We start from the raw sequence: 20,360 nt of genomic DNA, 5'->3' as shown, positions 1-20,360 counted from the left end.
TGTCCCTATCGCTTTACACGGGGAGACCGAAGAGACTGGCCCACTTTCTCCCGGAGTTAGTAACGGAGCGTTTGTACCAATCAGATTCCGGAGGCGGGCCCAGTTTCTTCCAATGAGAGGCGAATGTACAGATTTAAACTGCCCGAGGGTTCGTAAAATGACAGTAGCAGCCAAAGGGCTCGTAGAGCAGGAGGAGTCACACCACGGGGGGCTGCTGGCAAGAAGACGGAGGGATCTTGTCCCTTGTACTGCGCGCGAAAGCCAGCCAGGCAAGATTCTGAGCCTTCCAAAGCTGGGGCTAGGGAGTGGGACAAGAAGGGGTGGGCGATCGAGTCTGGGGTGCAAGTTCCGGAAAGGTGCCTCATATTCGCTGGAGATACGCAGCAGGTCAGAAAGAAACTGTTGTGAACAGCCGGAGGGCTAGCAGAAAGAAACAGCCTTGTGGGGCTGGTCCCTGGAGGGAAGTTCCCTACGGTTGTCCGCTTAGCTGTCATTGCAGGCAGGTTGGTTATTTTGCCCCTTTGCGTCCTTACGATTGTTCCCGAAGGAGGTAAAAAGACGCCCCCCCCCCCCGCATACCACTAGTGCATTCCTCCCCCCTTCCCCCGGGTACATATTTCTGGAAGGTCTAGAGGCGCTGAGCCTTGATTAAGACTGCAGGAGGGCAGAACGACGTTATTTAATTGCTGGTTAAAGAAGGAAGCCGGTGCCGATACGTCCGGCTTGGCAGAAAGGTTCGTTTCTCATTTGTCTTGCCTACTGAGAAGACTCAGGGACGCCCCCGGTTCCCCTCTAGCACAGGAGGCTTCCGCCATGTCCACCAGCAGTTGCAGCTTTGCGGACAGGTGCGTGTCCGTCCTGTGCTGCAGGTTCTGTCAACAAGTGCTAAGTTCCCGGGGCATGAAGGCTGTGCTCCTGGCTGACACCGAAACAGACCTCTACTCCACAGACATTCCTCCCACCAGGTGAGTCAAAGCAGGGCCTATACACCTGGCTGCGCTCCTTTGCTTCAGCTGAGACATCCTTCATGCTGCACTAGTCAGTGACTTCTGTGGCTTTGGACTTTTGGATGCCAACCTTCTTTCTTGAACTCTTAAGCATTCGCTGCAGTATAATGCAGTAGTTCAAAGTAGCAGGATGACAGGCAGTTCTCTTCTCAGCTTTGGATTTCCTTCATCTTGGTTTTATGGCCACCTGATCAGTTGCTGTGGCTGAATCTGCATAAAATATAAATATAAAACGGTAATGACTGGGGAAGGGAATGGTAAACCACCCTATATTGAATCTGCCAAGAAAATGCTAGAGGGCGTCACCCCAAGGGCCAGGCATGACTCTGTGCTTGCACAGGGGATACCTTTACCTATAAATATAAAAATAAATAAAAATAAAAAATCCCTCATGCCCCATGGGCTTAGAGAGAGAGAGATGCCTTAACTGTGCCTATATTAGCATATTATCCAGCCCTTACAATATTTGCCATAATTGTAGCTATGCACTATAGCACCCAAAAGGAAGACTAGCCCCTCCTGTGCAAGTATGCTGTCCCCACCAAACAAAGAAGCTGTCCAAGATAAGTTACAGGTTTATGCAGTAATAGGAATACTTTAGGACTAAATAACATTGAGAAAGGTTGTCTGGCATTCAGGGTTGGTTTCCTTTCCATTATATATGGTATTACTCTATTTGTTTGAATCCAAGGCCAAAAACTCACTTCAAAACAACTTCTGTACTTTCATATAGGGCCCAGCATAACTTGTGGCACTTACTAGCTTGTATTGTGTGGCTTGCTGGGTGCATTCAGGGCTGTCAACCAAGAGGGACTGGGGGGCCCAAATTCAGGGGAGCAACTCAGCTGGAGTGCCTTTGACGCCAGGGTCATGCTGCATCCAGGGGAAGGTCATGGGGGGGAGGTCCAGATGGAATCCTTCTCCAGGGGACCATGGTGGCTCTTTGCAGCCCTGGGTGCTTTACAACTTCCCTGTTTTTGCAGTGGCAGTCAGTAAAACCAAGCAGTTTATCTAGCTTTGTGGTTGGTCACCATGCATGGCTTGTGGGCTGTGTTCAGCTTGGCAGGTCCTAAATTGTGCTTTAGAATCTGAAGCATCCATCTATTTAATTATGAAAGGCTTTGACATTCTCTCTGCCATCAGCAGTACAGCAGTTCCATTGTGTTGGAACGGTCACTTTCACTTCTCTTAAAAGTCAGTTTCTGGTCTATTTATTTGTTGCGGCAACAGTCAACAGCACAAAGGGAGAGTTTGTGGATATCACAGGACAGCCAATCTCTGCCTTCATCAGCTCCAGTAGTAGTTAATAACATTGGGGGGGTGGGGGAATGTGAAACTAGCGACAAGTTTTGTCATTTACTATAGAATGTATGTGAGCGTACTGAAGGAGAACACACAGGATTACAGCTGCTCTCCAAATAATCAATTCCCCTGAAGACAATGCTGCTTTGCAGGGTCGGTTCTGTGATATTATACCCTGCTGAGGTCGCTTCCCTCCCGGAATCTCCGGGAGTTTCCCAACCTTGAGCGGCAGCCCTAATGGAAGAACTGATCTCTGTAGCTGAGAGATTTGTTGTGATTCCTGGATATTCCCAGGTCCTACCTGGAGGTTGCCAACCCTAGAAGGATATAAGAAAGTAAGAAAAGGTGGGAGGCTATGGAGGCTTTCAGGAAAGAGGAAATAATAGGAGATGGGGGAATGCGATGCTTCTCACAAGTCCTTGTTATTCAAGGAAGCGGTTTGGAAATCCCACCTCATTCCTCAAAATCTCACTGCCCAAGGTTTTTACAGCTCCCGGGGCTTCAGCAGGTTTATTCCTTTCCAGTTTTCTGTGTTCTAAACTATTATCAATACTACTCTCCTTTTCTGAAGCATATTTAGTCCACATCAGGCTTTTTAAATTGTTTTGTTACTTTTTTCCATACTTGGATAGGTGTTGGTAAAATTTAAATATGCAAAGAGGATATAAAGCACCAAGCTGCTTAAAAGAATAAAATATATTTGTTGTGAAGAGAAACGACTTGGTACAGAAAGAGGGGACTAACTAACTGTGGTTCTGCATTCATTCTGTCTTTTCTGGATGCAAACAGGGAGGAAGTGAGCTCAAAGGAACAGGAAGTCTCCAAATGAACCAATCGGGATGCTGGAGGAGATAATTTGAAAGGATAAGGAAGTTCCTGATTTAACTATGTTAAATACACATATCCTCCTATGCCCCCTGTAGGATTTTCTCCATATGCATTTAATTCATGCATATTACAGAGCTTGCAGATTCCAACTGTAGGCAGATAATCTTTGCTTGCCTGTAGATGGCTCAATTTTGCAGCATTCATTATGAATACATGAGCAAATACTGATAATTATTAATACTTCAAATTCACTTAGCTCATATTAATACAGCTCGTATTCCATGTATATAGTTTAAAAGAGAAAGAAAATGTAATAGAATGTAATCTGAAAATACACTGGATAAAACAGTTGACTTCCTTTAGTATAGCTATGTTTTGAAGACCTATATTAATTCATTCTTAGTAAAGGTATTTTTAGCCCTGACTTGGGTAGCCCAGGGTAGCCCAATACCATTAGATCTTGAGCTAAGAAGGGTCAACCCTGGCTAATATTTGGATGGGAGACCTCCATGGAATACTAGGAATATGACACAAAGGCAGGTAATAGCAAACCACCTCTGAATGTCTCTTGCCTTAAAAACCCTGCAGGTTGCCATAAGTCTGCTGTGACTTGAAAGTTTTTATTTTTATTTTGTTCTGTTAAGCACATAATAGAACAATTTCCTTAAGTGAAACTTTCTCCAGAACTGTACTTCCCATTTTGCGACTTCCATGTAATGACAAATATGGATTGAAATTATTTCATGTGATTACAAATGACATTTCTGTAACCTTATTGAACAATGAACAAATGTTGTCTGCTGCTTTCACAGAACTATGGTAATGAAATTCAGTAAACTTCATGCTTTAAGCTGAGCTGTCATAAAGAAAAACTGTGTTATGGAAAATTACTTAATACTATAAGCTTCTTCATATTCTGTAATAATTGATTAGCATGGCAGATGGAGGTCTTCGGTTAGGACTGATTGGTTATTTGAAGAAAATGCTAATATGTTGAAAAGTTTCTGTGTTATGAATATAAATCAAAACTGGTAACACAGCAGTTAAGCACCTGTGTCTACCTTCTGCTTGGATCATGTCTACCATGGAAACTCCCTATGGCAGAAAAAGAGGATCTAGCTAAAACACATTACCCAGGAAGTAAGGAATCTGTCTGCTATGAATGGGCATACTGGAAGAGTACTAAGAATATTTTAACTCTAAAAGTAATATTTTAAAACATTTGAGTCAATGGGATGCTTTTGCAATTCATTACTATAAACTGTACCACATCAGGAATGTAATGATGATCACAGTCCACTGTGGTCACTATCCTCCCTAGGCTCCATTTCCAAATTTCCAAAGGTTTCCCTATCTGGATCTGGCAACCCTACCCTCCTTCCCCCACCCATGTAAGTCTGTAGCAGGAGAAAAGACTCCAGTAGCACCATGAAGACTAACAAAACTTTCATGGGTCACTGCTCACTTTTTCTTTTTCTGGAGCAGTGAGCAGTGACTCACAAAAGCTCAAAACCTACCACAAATATTAGTTTTTCAGGTGCTACTGCACTCTCTTTTCTATTGCTCCAATCAGTTACATAGATGAGGGCATGCCACCACAGGTTAGATTCAGTACTGCAAAGAATATCCTTGATCTATTGTTTCACATAAAAATACATCTCAGTCAAAAAATATGGGATCTTATTCTTGTTGGGTAAGCAAAACAATATTCTATGAACTACATCTTGGTTCCAGGGGCTGGTAGAGAGGTGAAACTCTATATCAAAAAAAACCAATGCATTTGCTGAAGAAAAGTGTGAGTCAATGACAAAAGCCACAAATCTGAGGCACTCAAAGGCAAAGTAAAGGGTCTGCCTAACAGGGAGAGGGGAAGGGAACGGACTTCTGAGGTCTACAGAAAAACACCAAGGTAAGGCAGATTGGCGTGTTTGGCAACAATCACAGTAATTTGAATTCTGGCATTCTTAAAGCTGTGCCATTGCTGGAAGCAGCTTTATCCATGTTTGATGTGTGCTTTCTGCAACACAGACAGGAATTTTGAAGAAGAAGAAGAGTTGGTTCTTATATGTCGCTTTTCCCTACCCGAAGGAGGCTCAAAGCGGCTTACAGTCGCTTTCCCATTCCTCTCCCCACAACAGACACCCTGTGGGGTGGGTGAGGCTGAGAGAGCACTGATATCACTGCTTGGTCAGAACAGTTTTTATCAGTGCTGTGGCGAGCCCAAGGTCACCCAGCTGGTTGCATGTGGGGGAGTGTAGAATCGAACCCGGCATGCCAGATTAGAAGTCCGCACTCCTAACCACTACACCAAGCTGGCTCTCTTGTTGAGAGGTAAGACTGTTCTAAATAATTCTGCAGGATCAAATGGATTTGAAGACCCCCTTAAAAGTATATTTACCACAGGAGAGATGAGAAAAGATGTCATCATGAGCATTGGTCTGGTGGTCTGCACCATTTACAAGCATGAGCAATGTCCCTGCTTGTATGATCTAAAGCTATTATTTCTTATGATATAAGCTTAATAGACAAGCAACTATTAGATTCAAATGAGTAGCCGTGTTGGTCTGAAGTAGCACAATAAAATCAGGGTCCAGTAGCACCTTTAAGACCAACAAAGTTTTATTCAAGGATTAACTTTTCCTTATATATTCCTACTGTTATGATGGTCAGTTCTTAGTCTGACGAAGAGTGCTTGCACTCAAAAGCTCACACCTTTAATAAATCGTTGTTGATCTTAAAGGTGTTACTGGACTCTGATTTTATTAAACAACTATTGGGTTCTTGTGTATTGCCTAATTACTAAATAATTTCTCCCTCTGAGCACACAATCTAGTGCAAGCAAAATTGGCACAGCAGTGTTGGAACTTAAAATAAATGTAGCTTATCTTAATTAGGAAAAAAACTGAGACATGGGCATTTGAAATGTAAAGGGCTCCCTAAAGTGTGTTCGTCAGAGGATACCTACTCAGCTTGCTTTGACAATTTTTGCAGAGAATACAAGAGGGGAAAAATTCATGTCAAAGCTCTGGTATGTTCCCCATTTACATGGTTGTTTAGCTATGTTTTGTTTTGACAGTGGAGTGGCTTACAGCAACTATCAGTTGAAGCAGAGATGCACATGAAAATAAATGAAGGAGACTAGCACTTTGTTGGAGTTCTGATGATCAGAAGGCTAAATAGCTAATATTGTGAAATAACGATTATGTTAATTTTTAACTATTCTTTATTTCTGTCCCTGACCCCAGTGCTGTTGACTTCATCGGAAACTGCTACTTTACAGAAATTTGCAAATGTAAGCTGAAGAGCATTGCCTGTTTGAAATGGTAAGCTAAGGTGTAGTTTGCTTCAGTGTGGTGTTATGAACAGCCAGACATCCCCTTTGGTTACATCCAGCCAACATCCTGCAAGTGGAAGACAGCGGACGGGAAACCCCAGCTGATTCTTCCTCTCATAGCAGTCCCCCCACCCCCTGGTGGCTTTTTGTCCTGAAAGGGCCTGGGACTTACGCTATCAGCTCAGCACTAGCCTGATTTGCCATTTTGTAGAAATGCTGGCTGTTCCTCTTGAGCTTAAATCTTCACCATCACCGTCCTGATGGATGGCTGGCCGGACTTCCTGCCAGATACATTTGCCAGTTGTTTGGAAGCAGTGACTGGATGGCTCAGGCAGAGCCATCTGAAGCTTAACCCCTCCAAGGCGGAGGTCCTGTGGCTGGGTAGAAGGGGGTGAGATCAGGAAGCGTGCCTCCCATGCCTAGATGGGGTGCAACTATTATAAATTTAAGAGTTTCATGGGTTTTTATATTGCATTTTATTGGTTTTATATTGTGAATTGACCTGAGATGACTTCTTGTGAGGGGAGGTATAGAAATGTAATAAATAAATAAATAAAGCTGATAACATAGGGTAAATTTGAGTGTTAGGATGTTAGCTGTAGGACTATCTAGAACAGTGGTCCCCAACCTTTTTATCACTCAACGCTGGGGACCACATACCAGGGACCACTCAACGCCTTTTACTGAGGCCCGGTGGGGGGGGTAGTTCTCTACTCTCAACCACTGCCCTAACGCTCTCTGATCGCTATGTTAATGTTTAAACATCCCTTCAAAATAAGATACGCCACAAGATAGACACGCCACAACAATGAACATAAGGAACATTTTATTTTCATGGAAATTTTAACTCATGACAATGACAAATCAGTGGGAACCCTGAGCTTTGTTTCTCTGCAACGAGATAGTCCCATCTGGGAGTGATGGGAGACAATGACACCCGAAGTGTGTTGTAAAGGGCCGGGGGGGATGAAGTAAAGGGCCGGGGGGGGGGGGGAGAAGGCGTCCTTCGGGGCCCACCTCCAATTAGTCGAAGGACCACATGTGGTCCGCGGCCCACATATCTAGAGCATATTACTTTAGTGCAGAAAGAACTACACTGGTCCCTGGTTAGTTTCTGGCACTAACCTAGGATGCAAGCTTTGATATTTAATATTTGTTTGTTTGTTTATCACATTTATATACCGCCGTCCCCTAAGGCTCAGGGCAGTTCACGTGGAACATAGAACAAGAACTATATAGAGAAAATTGGTAACCATATATAACAATAGAACAATAATAAATATTGTTAATAGTAAATTCTTAACTACAACATGTAGATGGACTCATGATTGGTTGGTTTGATCATGTATCCTGATCAATGGTTTGATATTTAAACCCCTAAAAGGTATCTAGAGTCCCTTAAGAACTGCCTCTTTCTCTACGTGTCTCCTGATTATTGTCTGTATCCTCTAGTGTTGGAAGTATAGTGGGGGGCAACAAGCTAAAGGACCTTTTTCATGGCTACGCCGAACTTCTGCAGTTGTGCAGGACTCCCTCACAGATAGCATTCAAGGGGAAAGTTGTTTCAGTGACTAGGTGCATTGACTAAAGTTTTTGTTTTATATTTCTGTAGCCATTATTCTAGGATTCTTGATGGTCCTTTTTTGTTTTATATTTTCTGGTTTTAAATTGTGTAACTGAGGCTATACCGAAATTGATAGAACCTGTTGGTTTCCAGGCAGCTCTGGGGAAATCAGGGAGCCTCCCTGGCAGAGGCCCTCGTAACTGCATGAAATGATGAGCGGCGTGGGATCATAAACAGAGCTGCTCATTGGCATCTCCTTCCACGTTCTGTGAGGCCCCCAGATCCTTGGTTTACCAGGGTCCTGGGCAATATGAGGCAGACAAGAAGATGACTAAAGCCATGTTGTGGAAGATTTGGGATGAATCAGGCAGTGCCCATCACAGAGCCCATTTGTAGGCCTATGAGCTGGAGGGTGATGGGAGCGATGAACACTTTCTTCTCTACTATAATTTTGTTAGCAGAGTCTTGTCCAGCTCAGTTGTTCAAAGTGGGGGACTTAACCCCTAAGTCCAATCCTGCCAGTGATGAAAATATGGCCCCCAGCTATAATATTTATTTATTTGAGTTTTAGTCGCCAGTCACCCAAAGGTTCTCATGGTGACTTACAACATTAAAACCAATAAGATATATATAAATAGCAAATATTATGATAAATACAGGGCTATCACAGTGCCCTATTAAAACTGCCCAAACACGTGATTACCCCCCAAAGGCCAACCTAAATAATTCAGCTTTGCATGCCCTGTGGAAACAAAACAGGACTGGCAAGGCACAGGAAACATCTGAGAGTGCTGTCCACAAATGAGAAGGCCTTTCTCCTGATGACAACTAACCAAGCCTTTGTGGGGCCAGGCACCTGCAAGAGGTCCCTAGACAATGACAGAAGGGAGCACAGGGGGTTGTGATGGGAGAGGCAGTCCTGTATGAGAGTCCCAGACCATTGAGGGCTTCGTTAGTAGGAGTTGGGTATATGCTTTCAGTGGTCTTACTCTGTTCACTCAAATAAATCCCGTTTCATTTAACTTGTTGTTTATCAGTAGAGTGTTCTTGTTGCAGCCCATTTCTCTGTCCAGCCTTTCACTTACAGCCCTCTCTTCTGGGGATTCCGTTTGCTCTTCCAGTGGGAATGTTGTAGGCTACCATGTGATCGCTCCATGCAAATCTTGCCTGCTCTCCTGCAACAATGGGCACTTCTGGATGTTTCACAGCCAAGCTGTTTTCGGAATTAACAGGCTTGATTCCTCTGGTATGGCACATTTTGATTCTCTGCTTAAGAATTGTTCTTGACCTCCTGAAGTATTTCATCTAACTGCTTTTGTTTCAAAGGCGTGCCTCTTTGGAAAGGCACATAACCATTGCCAAGTTCTGCCATACTGCCCTCGCTAGGAAGAATTATTCTGGGGAGGAAACAGCGCAGGTGAAACTGTTTGCTTCAGCTTTAATTCCCTTGATCTTTCTTAAATCGCTAGACTGAGACTAATTGATCAACGAAGCTACTGTAATCCTGTGGTGATGAGAGCTGGATTTTCAGACTCACTCTACAGCAATTAATACGAAAACCAAATAGCATAGATAACATACTAGATAGAGAACAGTGTGTGATGTTCCATGCTTTCAGGCATGTCCTTCATGAGTTGTTACAGTCAATACTGCCCAATCCTATATAGTTTTAAGGGTGACAGAGGCACTCAGGGTACCGCAGCCTAACCTTTCTCTGGTGCACTATTGTGTATCTCCCCCAGTCTGCTTGGTCATCCCAGGATAACAACCATAATTTTTGCTTCAAGTAATAATCCTGCAGGCAACGGCAAGTCACCTCTGCACATCTCTTGCCTCGAAAACTCTGTGAGATTGGATGTGACTTGACAGCAAAAAGAAATATGAAATGTATAATGGTGTTGCACTGTTTGCTTGCTTCCTTGTTCATGTTGTTTCAGAAGTTTGGGAAATCTAGTTTCAGATCCCACAGTAAAATCCCTTGGCCTAGCCTATCCCGCAGTGCTATTGTAGGAAGAAATGCCTGCTCTGATCCCCTTAAGACAGACATGAATCAAGTACAGTGTCTACTGTGTTGTGTTGCCACCTTTGCCCCAACACACTTCTGCTTCCCTTGCAGCTGTATATTTATACCCCCTACCCCCACAAAAAAGCATTCACACAGTTGTTGGCCTTATTTATATTTCCTCAATACTATAAAGTTATTGTAATCTAATTATGAGATGTCCACACTTTAATGACCTAATGTCAGATATACATTGGTGTAAAATGTTGCTCTCCTAGTTCCTTTGGCAGGCATAGTTAGCCCTGATACATTCATGTTTCAGTAACTTGAAGTCATATGTGGATAGATTTCTCCATCTGCAGTTTTATGAACTCCTGTAGCACTATGACCTGACATGGCAATTGCAAAAAATGTTTCTTATGCAAAGCTGTTCATAGAAATCCAAATACTGAAAGTCTTTCCATTGTTTTAAATTAATTATTTGGACTTCACCAGTAGCTATAGTGGTATTCTTCGGGAATATTTTGTTAACTTGGAAAATCCTGGTTAAAATAGGTTTTTTGCATGTGTTTAAAGGTACAAAGTTCCTGCTTTGGGGCAACCTGCCAGAATCAGAAGAGAGTACAGATGAAGATGTATCAGGCATCTCTGAAGATGAGTTCATCAGATAAATGTTATCAACAGCATGCTTTATGGCGTGTGTGTCTCATATTCACCAGGAGCTTGATACACAAATTCCAGCAGTGCAATATAAACAGGATAAATGCTTCAAAGGGTAATAACTTAAGACTCTCTGATCTATAAGCATCCTGCTGTATGACTTGACTAGTATGTAAAGGTTAGAAATGCAGTCCTTTCTGAAAAAATACCTGCCTTCCACAAGCGTATCTAGCTTCTGCATTTTCTTCCTGTTGCTTGTTTCCTAAAGGACAGTGTTGTTGTGGACAAAATTTGCCAAGAGCAGTAAAGAGAACGAACTCCTCTCCCCTCTGCCCTTGTGCTATAGTAGTATGAAGAAAGGTCTGGTAGCAACTCAGAGACTACCCAATGATGTTAGACGTGTGTTGTTGTCACTCAACTCTTTTGACCTCTGTTTTCTTGTTCAGATGGCTGGGACATGGGATCCATATTGTCTCCCTTCAGGGGTCACAGTTAATACTGCTGCATGGGGCTTTGGTGGTGAATGCTGCTGGCTGCCTTCCGCAACCACATGTCTGCGTGGTGTAGGAGAGGCGAGCCGGGGAGCTCTTAAACCAAGATCTTTTCATATCAGCTGTTCAAGTATTCAGTTTTGTTGAAAGGCTTGCTTTCGAGGAAACCTGAATAGCATTTTACTGCCAGTGCACATGTGGCCAACAAGTGTGAGGACATAGCCCAGGAACTGGCTTGCTTGCCTGCTTTTAGTGGAAAGAGATGGTGCACAGAAACAATACTAAGACAAGAAGCTACCATTTCTGGATGTTTCAAGAGAGCCACCGGTCGAGACATAAATAGAGCAAAGGAAGAGTATCCAAGCCGCCTTGCCTGTCGCTGTGCCGAGTTCTTCAGTTCTTTGCACAAAGAGAGAAGATGTAAGTCCAGCACCGGAAAAGGACATGAGAGAGTCAGCCAGGCTCCATAAAAATCTTCTGTCTTCCCTGTGGCTGGCAAATGGGAATTCCCTATATAGCTGATGGCACACAGCCTTTTGGAAAGAAAACCGTGGCTTGAAATAAGGCTTGCCTGTAATGTTTTGAAGTCCATTTTGCACCTACCTAGCTGCTGTACAGTTAGAACAGTTTACTTTTTTCAGAAATGACAAAGTGTCATTGAAAGTATTAATTAAAAAAAGAGTACTAATATACTTTTGGAGGGGAAATTATGACAGTATTCAAGAGACTTTGGCACTTTCCACTGTCTAGTTTGTAGGGTGATTGATGTGCCTGGAGCAGATCCAGCATCTCTGCCGTAGAAAATCAACAGCCACAAGAGTGAATTCTGTATTCACAGCAATAGTCGTTCACTTGGATGGGCCTAGCCTAAGTACAGAGGACAGACTATATGGTAGTTACGCTTGGAGAAAGGGCAAGGTATATTGGGAAATAATGTGTTCAGTGAATGCTTTTAAGCTTCTGCGTGGGCATACCATGACACAAATACTCGAGTCATACATGGACTCAGCCATTGGTAACAATGAAAATCTCTTTGAATAGAGCCTGCTCAAATGTCTGTCAGCTATACCAGTTGTTTGCTGTAGTTGGTGCCCATATATATTATGTGGTGCCACTATTGTGCACAAGTGCAGAAGCCTCATCTGTAAAATCTCAGCTTTAAAGCAAGTGCCTATTCCCTAAGGTTGCCAGTCTAGGTTTGAAAATGTGCAAATCAATGACTGACGAACTCTCAAATGTCAAAGTGGGAGGTAAGCTTTTTGCTACCTGAAGGAGTCCCAAAAAGGCTTACAATAGTCTCCCTTTCCTCTCCCCACAACAGACACCCTGTGAGGTAGGTGGGGCCGAGAGAGCACTGGGAGACTTGTGACTGGCCTGTGATCACCCAGCTGGCTGCACTGGAGGAGGAGTGGGGGACCAAATCTAATTCTCCTTATTAGAGGCTGCCATTCTTGACAACGACACCTAACTGGCTCTCAAGTAAGGCATGCATATTTCTGATGTGTCTTAGGGCCAAAGGATCTTAGGATGTTTTGCTGATGCATAGTTACTGCTAAAAATGGTGGGTGGGTGTTTCATCCCTCTCCACCATGCCTCCTTAGTAAAGCTCACTCACCTCCTGACATCAGAGCTTTCCACTCCTTAGCAACAGTAGATGTTGTGGACTGGAAGGGAGGAAACACAGAATGTCTTAATGTCAGGAAAGAGGCAAGTTCTAATATGGAGTTTGAAATGCATTATTGTTTTAAGAGGACATTAAGCATTACTTTTTGTTTGTCAACTGGAAAGATCAAGTTCACCTGAGTTATAGATTTGTCTCATGTAACTTGGCTGTGGAGTGTCATCAAGAAGGCAGTAGATACAGGGCATGCCAATGAGATTTTGATTATACTGGTGGCGTAGGAGAGCCAACAGGGTGTAGCATGCAAACAATTTTGGTTTGTATTTGTTCAATTACCCACCTACTGTGCAATACAGGAGAAGCATGTCCCACTTAAACAGAGATCAGAAATGCTGATAGCCTTGTTGTACCCGAGGTCTGAGAGAATAGTAAGCACCTGTTGCTGTTTGTTTGAAGTTTGTACTCAGCATCTCCTGAAAAGCAATGTCCCAATAAGCAAGCTCAGTGCCATGTAAGTACTATTGATCTGTAAGATTTACAAACATGGTGTTATTTGTAATCTACAGATAGGGGGGGGAGAGAAGTGTGTTATAACTAGACAGTGCTTCACTTCAGTGCCCACAATACATTTTAAAAAAGTGATCACATCAGTGTCTCTACAGGACCTCATTATGCAAGGATCAGCTGCCTGTGCTCTGTGACAGACATATTGAGAGGGCCCATTAGCGTGGTAGGAGAACATGCTGTTTGCAGGCATAAGGTCCCCGGAGTATTCAATTAAAGAATGTTGGGAAGCAGAACTGGGAAAGAGCAACAGTCATGCTGGGCTACACAGATACCTTGCCTGACCTACAGAACAATCCTAAACAGTTACCCCTTTTGGAATCCACTGACTTCTGTGAAATTAGAAGAAGCCAGCTTGGTATAGTGGTTCAGAGCGGCAGTGAGCCTGGTTTGATTCTGCGCTCCCCCACAAGCAGCCAGCTGGGTGACCCTGGACTCGCCACAGAACTGATTAAGCTGTTCTGACCAAGAAGTAATATCAGGGCTCTCACAGTCTCAACCACCTCTCAGGGTGTCTGTTATGGGGAGTGGAAAGGAAAAACCGCTTTGAGATTCCTTCAGGTAGAGAAAAGCAGCATATAAAAATAAACTCTTCTTAACTCTGTTTAGGATTGCGTTGTTAGTATGACCGCTTTATTTGTGCCTTTGCATAATTTTCCACAGCAATTATGGTGCAGTATCACAAAGGGAGATCCCCAGCCTATCTGCTAGAATGGGTGGAGTTTCTTGAAAATGCCTCCTGTTGCCAGCTGGATAAGACTTACAGGTGCCACAAATCTTTGGCTATCTCTTCTCTAAAAAAAATTTTTTTTAATCACACCTTCTACTGCTGTGGAACTTATAGGGCTCTCAGAGGGGCCTTGTTCCAGGCACTGATACAGCACTGACTGGCTGAACTTCAGCAAAGTGGATAGGTATGTCCTCTGCTCTTCCATGATTCTCTTTGACCTAGGACAATAAAATGCTTTGCACTAAGATGCCCAAGAAAAATACTCACATTTAGGTTGTTATAATCAAAGGTAATGTGGATGGAGTAAAGTCAAAAGTAGGTGGGGGTAAGTCAGTAGCCTCAAACTATAAAGTCATAGTCCTTGTAAGTAGAAAAATCATGTTTAAAGAAATCATTTTATACAGCAAGGTCCTGCACAGGACTATAGACCCAATGATTACGTACACAAATCCATGTGGACAAACTCATGTGAGCATAAATAGGCTAATCACTTCTTGATAAGTATTCATTTTTAAAATTAAAAAAAGAAACATCTGGGTATTTAAATTGCTTTCAAAACTCTCTGTGTAAATACATTTCTCTGTACTTTGTCAAATCAGTGGAAAAGCTGAATGGAATAATACCATCCTTAGCATATAACATGAGATGTAAAAATATCTTGCTGAAACCCTTGTAATTTAGACTAGGACTATGAGTCAGTCTTGCTATCCAGCTATTCTGGTTTTGTACTGAAAAAAGTTTATGGTCTGAATGGCCTTAAAAGAGCAGTTCCAACGCTGCATTCCAATAAAGCCTATGCTTTTTTATAAGCACACTTCTGCCCAGCAATATAACTGTTGAAGATGCAGTCTGTTTTCCATAATGTATTATTCAACATTGATTGAAGCTAATGGTAAGGGTGGAACAAAAGGAGCAGAGGCAAAAGTCACTGCAAGACCATGATAAATTCTACTAGGTTCAGAAAGATCAATGTTGGGGAGGGGGAGTAAACATTTAAATATTCTCCCTCATTTCAGCAGAAATTAATTTATAATATCTAATAAGCACAAGACAAGCGCACATGGGGATTCTGTTTTCATGGAAACACAGCCATTACTGCGATAGAGGGCAGCTGATATTGCAGAGACCTCAGAACAAAGGCAGCCTGTAATTAATGGGGCCTTTGTAGAGTTGTATCCAAACTATGTTTGATGCAATTAAAATCCACAGCGATGGCAACAATATTCTCACTCCTTAGCTCACAACATTTGTCATGGATTTATGCATTGCCCAACAGAAGGGAGGTAACAGCTTTGCTTTCTTAAACATGGGCTCCATGATGGAAACATTCAGTGGTGCATCTACATGGCATGACAAACACAAAGATTTTCTTCCCATTTGGTGTTATTGTTAAATTTCCTTGGAAAGAAAAAATAAGGATTGTAGAAAATATTTTCTTCCATTTGTGTATGCACATCTTTTATCTACTTCACCTATCAGCGAAAGCATGAACCACGTTTCTGCAAGTATCTGTCCACTTTTCAATGATAACTTCTTTGGATACAGTTGTGAGACTTTCACTAATGCCTCCTGAAAAAGTATCCTCCAGCTGGATCTGGCTGAACCCCTCACTGATTTTCGGATCAAAGAAAGCTCACTTTGACAGCAGGAAAAGTAATATGTTGCCCAAGTATAAGCTTTTTATTTTAAAAACCGCACAAAATGTTTGATATGCTTTTGCCAACAGTTTCCTCGTTATCTGTGTTTCCTTAAAACACTGACTATTTGATATCTCCCAGTAATACAAGAGGCAAATTAGCTCACAGACTCTCTTGCTTCCTTCCCTCTGTCCCTCTGTTTGTCAACATGCGTAGAAACTCCTACACAGGCATGAGAAGCAGCACTAATCAACAGGAGTCACAACTGCTGCTATGGAACAACAGTGAAAGGAGATTTTATTAAAGTACTATAAACTGTTACATTTCACTAAGTCATATCAGTGTTCCTCCTCCCTGCTGTGCTTTTGCTAGACACCCTGGCAAGCATTGCGTTTTGAAAGCAATATTTGTAGAGTTGTTTAATGTAATTATCTTAATTATACTTGCCTTGGTTCTTTGTTCATTTTCCAATACTGGATGCAGAATCCCCAAAGATAAACTTTCTACAGATCATTTGCACAAGGAATCGAGAAGCACACATAGTACACGGGCATAACCACAGACCTCTATAGAGCAATTGCATGGAAAGAGATGCTTATGTGGCTGGAGACATGCAGTGCATTTTCCTGGGAGTAAATCCCACTGAATTGACCTATGTTAAATTCAGCATAGACCTCTTTAGGATTTTTTTTCTCGTGAAAGACTAAAATAACATCAGGCTGCTTAAACAGTTTCAAAACATGGGGATTGTGTAAACACTGAGCCCTAAGATAAAATACTATATACATCTGCAATCAGGCCACTTAATAGAATTGGGGCCATGAGTGGAAATATTTGTTCCATATGATGTTATGTAACAGTTTCTCATACCTCTGCAATGTCTGTCCATTCACCTCCTGAACTGCTTTGATAGTACTGGCAGAATGCCTTACCCACAGATGAGAGAGAGGAAAGTACTAATTGTATCGCATTTGAGGAACCTGCAATTTTTTTTTTTACTGGGGAGGGACCTCTTCTAATGCCTATCTGCAACCCTAAGGGGGGGGGGATATAGAAGCACACTGAGAACCAGATGGAGTGAAGCAGGCAGTATCTGGAGGACCATGGCTTCAGATTCAGGCCAAGAGCCACTGTCCTCAGTGGTTGCAGCAAAAGCTAAGAATTGCTGCCGCAACAAGTATGAACATCAAAGGAGGGGACAATGGAATTTTAAAATTCCTGCATGATCAGCTGCTGCCCAGAGTCCACAAGATCATCTGGGAAAAGGTCAAGGAGGTGGTTTGCATTGGGCTCAAGTCTGGAATCTTTCCTCCTGAAAGCAAGAAGGTATGTGTCTGTAATCGATGTGGGGGGGGGGCACTGAAGGGGCCTATGACCGGACTAGCTACACACTTCTTGACACCTTAATGGCTACAACATCAGGTATCTCTTGGGAGGATATAAGGTTGCCTGATTCCAAGGGGATGTGGAAAATTTAGCAAAGGTAGCAGTCAGCAGATCAGTTGGGGTACTGATCCAGCAAAAGGTGGAGAGGCCTCATGCAAAAGGAGGTAGATGTCAGGCCCAACCTGCTATTGCTTTCCAGAACCAGAGGCATGGGCAGGGGAGATGCCAGACCCTTTCTTCTTCCTGTTATTGGGGGGTCAGCTGCCCCCAAAGGGGACAGGAAAGCCTAGGATGAGGGCCAAAACAAGTGACACAAATTTGCATTAACATATGGGTATTTTCCCTAATTGTGTTCCCAACACATCCTGTGTCTCACCTAACATTCCCTTTTGCCACCATGGCTATACCCAGCCTGCTTTCGATGCGGGGCTCGGCAATCAACAGCCAAAGTGTGTCATTTATCAGATCCCACTTGGATTGCTTGCTGTATGAGGCTTCATAGTAACTGATGGTGGCAACATTACCAGCTAAAGCCTGAGCCCTCAAAACATTCCCAACATGGTTGGAAAAGTGCCAGCCACAGTCAGGAGAGGCAGCTTCAACCACACCCATGATGGCATACTCCACCCTCCAATTATGAAAGGTATAATCTGCTTCCCCTTTTATGACTCCTTTTATTGAGCTAGGGACCATCTATCCTTCTTGGCCTCCAGCTTTAGAAACTTGAAAATATTAACAATGGACATCAAAGATGCACTCCCTGACCTTGTGGGCTAAGAGAATTCCAGGGGTGGCTAGGTGATCAAAATAATTATACATGGACAAGATGAGCAAGGGTCTTCAGGGCTACCTGGAACCTCAAATGGCTGTAACCTCATATGGTCACTCCATCCCCTCCTTTTCCATGTGGGCAAACCTGGGATGGGGGGGCCACTACCCAATGGTCCCCAGAAATGTGAGAAGACTCCTCATCCAAAGAGAAATCACCTGACAACCTTCCACTTTTAGATATGTTGGGCCCCTTTGATGCCTTGTGCTGCTTGTGGCATCTCCTCTTCTGAATTTTGTGGAGCATCTTCATTAGAGGAGCTGGAGATCTCAGGAGACCAAGCCCACCATCGCCCCCTGGCAGGCTTTGTGGACTTTGCAGGATCTACCCCAGAATGTATGGGTGGGGCAGTGTACCTTAATGAAAGGCAGGAACAGGCTAGAATGGAGAAGTCTGTGTGATTCAGGTCCATTCCATCCCCCTGAAGCTGGCCTAGGCTGCCAACAACTGATTGGCTTGCTGAGAAGGCTGCCAGATGACTGCCCAGAAGGTCCCCATACATCATAACAACTGAGGGTGGAGCAGCCTGTTCTCCAGCCCATCCTATTGTTAATTGGCTGCAAGGGGCCCTGGGTGAATTTAAGGCTATCATTTGACCTTAGGAACTTAATGAAAAATATTACTATTTCTCCATTTTTAAGAAGCCATTGGTACAAAATGCAAGATTTGCAGTGTACATTTACAATGTACATAATTGAGAAGAATATAAAGATTGTAGTACAGAGTCCCCATATAACAGGACAGCAAAGCTTCTAGATAAAAGATAGTTGACAGCTTTGGCATCTCATTTTGCAGAAAGTCAGCTATGGGTCAACAATGAGACCAGTTGTGTATGCAGAAATCAGCAGGAAACCAGCACATCATCTATACTCCCACTAACCATAAACTAGGGCTTGGGATTGCACTGATAGCTGAAGCTAAGCTATTGATTATGAAATGAAGTATCATGGGAAAAGGAAAAGGAAGGAGAAGCTGAGAGGTGCACCTATACATAAAGTTGAGTCTCTTCTGTTAAAAAAAAAGTACACAAACCTCTGAACATTAACTTGATATGCTTGGGGAGAGGGTGGATCTTGTGTCTAAGAAAGCTGGGATGTACGTTTTCTGCTGCTGCACAGCATGGGAGAGGCTCCCTTGTGCCGAGTGAAGTTTGGACACGTCAGCCTGCCAAATGTATTTATTCTGTCACACAGAATGGAGTGGCTGCATTTATCTCAGCAGAAACTGATCCACCCAGTTCAGGTAATTCCTCCTGCTATGGGGAGTGCCAACAAACAACCACCCCAGCCTATGGGTAATTTCCGAAATGTCCTTTTCCTGCATGTTATCAGCAGTTCCTCTGAGGGATGTATCAGACTTTTTCTGATACATTGTTTTAATTTTTAAAAAACACTTACAAGGGATTGGGATAAGACTATTTGAGGCCACTGGTGTGCTGTTTTCTAAAGGTCTTTATATTACTTTGAACGACTAAAAGCCCACAGTAGCCTTTTGTAATATTGGACCTCAATATAGCACAACTCCAGGGAACGGTAGAGGACAGGAAGGCCTGGAGGATCATTGTCCATGGGGTCACGATGGGTCGGACACGACTTCGCAACTAACAACAACAACATAGCACAACTCATTTAATATTGCTTAAAGGAAGATGGAGGGAATCTGTTGGGAGACAGATGTCAGATAATATTACTTTTCTCTCCCTCCCACTGTAGGGAGTATCTTGGCCTTTGTCACAACAACAAGCGCTGCCTCCTCTCAGACCTATTTGCATGAATAACAACAAACACAATTGGCAAAAGGGGAAAGACTCCCATGCTTAACAGACCTGAACATAATGGGTCAAGAGCAAGGCTTAATTTTTCACCGTATTCAGCCATAGCATCTGTTTTCAGTGTCAAGGAACTAAAACTGAGCCATATAAAAGAAAGGATGGGTGAAAGTATCCATGGTAAGTTCCCAGAGCGACTCTAAAGTCCAGAGAGTACAGAGAGTCTCTATGCAATAACCAAAAGGGGAAGAGTTTTCAGATCAGATTGCTATTCTGAGACAAATGTGAACCCCGGTATTTTATTCCTAAACACCAAGCACTGCTCGAGAAAAGAAAAAGGGCATGCAAATTCAATGATCAGAAAGAAACAGCATGTTATATGAACATTCAAATAAATTTATTTCAACTCAAGATCAGTTCAAAACAAAACCTGCTGCATATGATACCAAGACCAAGAAAAGGGACTTAGGTGAGCGATTATAATCTGACACATGAACAAATGATGCTGGCATAACTGAATACAGTGTTAAGCAAAGCAACCCCCCAGTCCTGAGTCTGTGGAGATAAGGTGGACTAAAAGTTCAAGTAGAAAATAAATAAATCCCTCCTCCCAAGGGTTGAGGGGAGTCAAGTTTAC

General features: G+C 43.0%; 1 protein-coding gene across 1 annotated transcript; it reads left to right on the top strand.

Annotated features, from left to right (window-relative positions):
- The first annotated feature begins 147 nt into the window (after positions 1-147).
- On the top strand, positions 148-16,053 carry FAM72A (family with sequence similarity 72 member A). The gene is made up of 4 exons (XM_077334783.1): positions 148-965; positions 6,383-6,460; positions 9,157-9,281; positions 10,614-16,053. Exons 1-4 carry the CDS (start codon positions 814-816, stop codon positions 10,706-10,708), a joined length of 450 nt encoding a protein of 149 aa, XP_077190898.1. The 5' UTR covers positions 148-813; the 3' UTR covers positions 10,709-16,053.
- The last annotated feature ends 4,307 nt before the right edge of the window (positions 16,054-20,360 follow it).

The sequence above is a fragment of the Paroedura picta genome, chromosome 4 (genome assembly GCF_049243985.1).
Source record: "Paroedura picta isolate Pp20150507F chromosome 4, Ppicta_v3.0, whole genome shotgun sequence".
Lineage (NCBI taxonomy): Eukaryota > Metazoa > Chordata > Lepidosauria > Squamata > Gekkonidae > Paroedura > Paroedura picta.
Note: the sequence above shows the minus strand (reverse complement) of the source record. Positions and strands in the feature narration are given on the sequence as shown.

Excerpts from the sequence above, each read along its gene's own strand:
- FAM72A (XM_077334783.1), top strand. The coding sequence starts at position 814 with ATGTCCACCAGCAGTTGCAGCTTTGCGGACAGGTGCGTGTCCGTCCTG. Across the intron at positions 966-6,382 it reads ACAGACATTCCTCCCACCAG|TGCTGTTGACTTCATCGGAA; the intron begins GTGAGTCAAAGC and ends CCCTGACCCCAG. Across the intron at positions 6,461-9,156 it reads AGCATTGCCTGTTTGAAATG|TGGGAATGTTGTAGGCTACC; the intron begins GTAAGCTAAGGT and ends TTGCTCTTCCAG.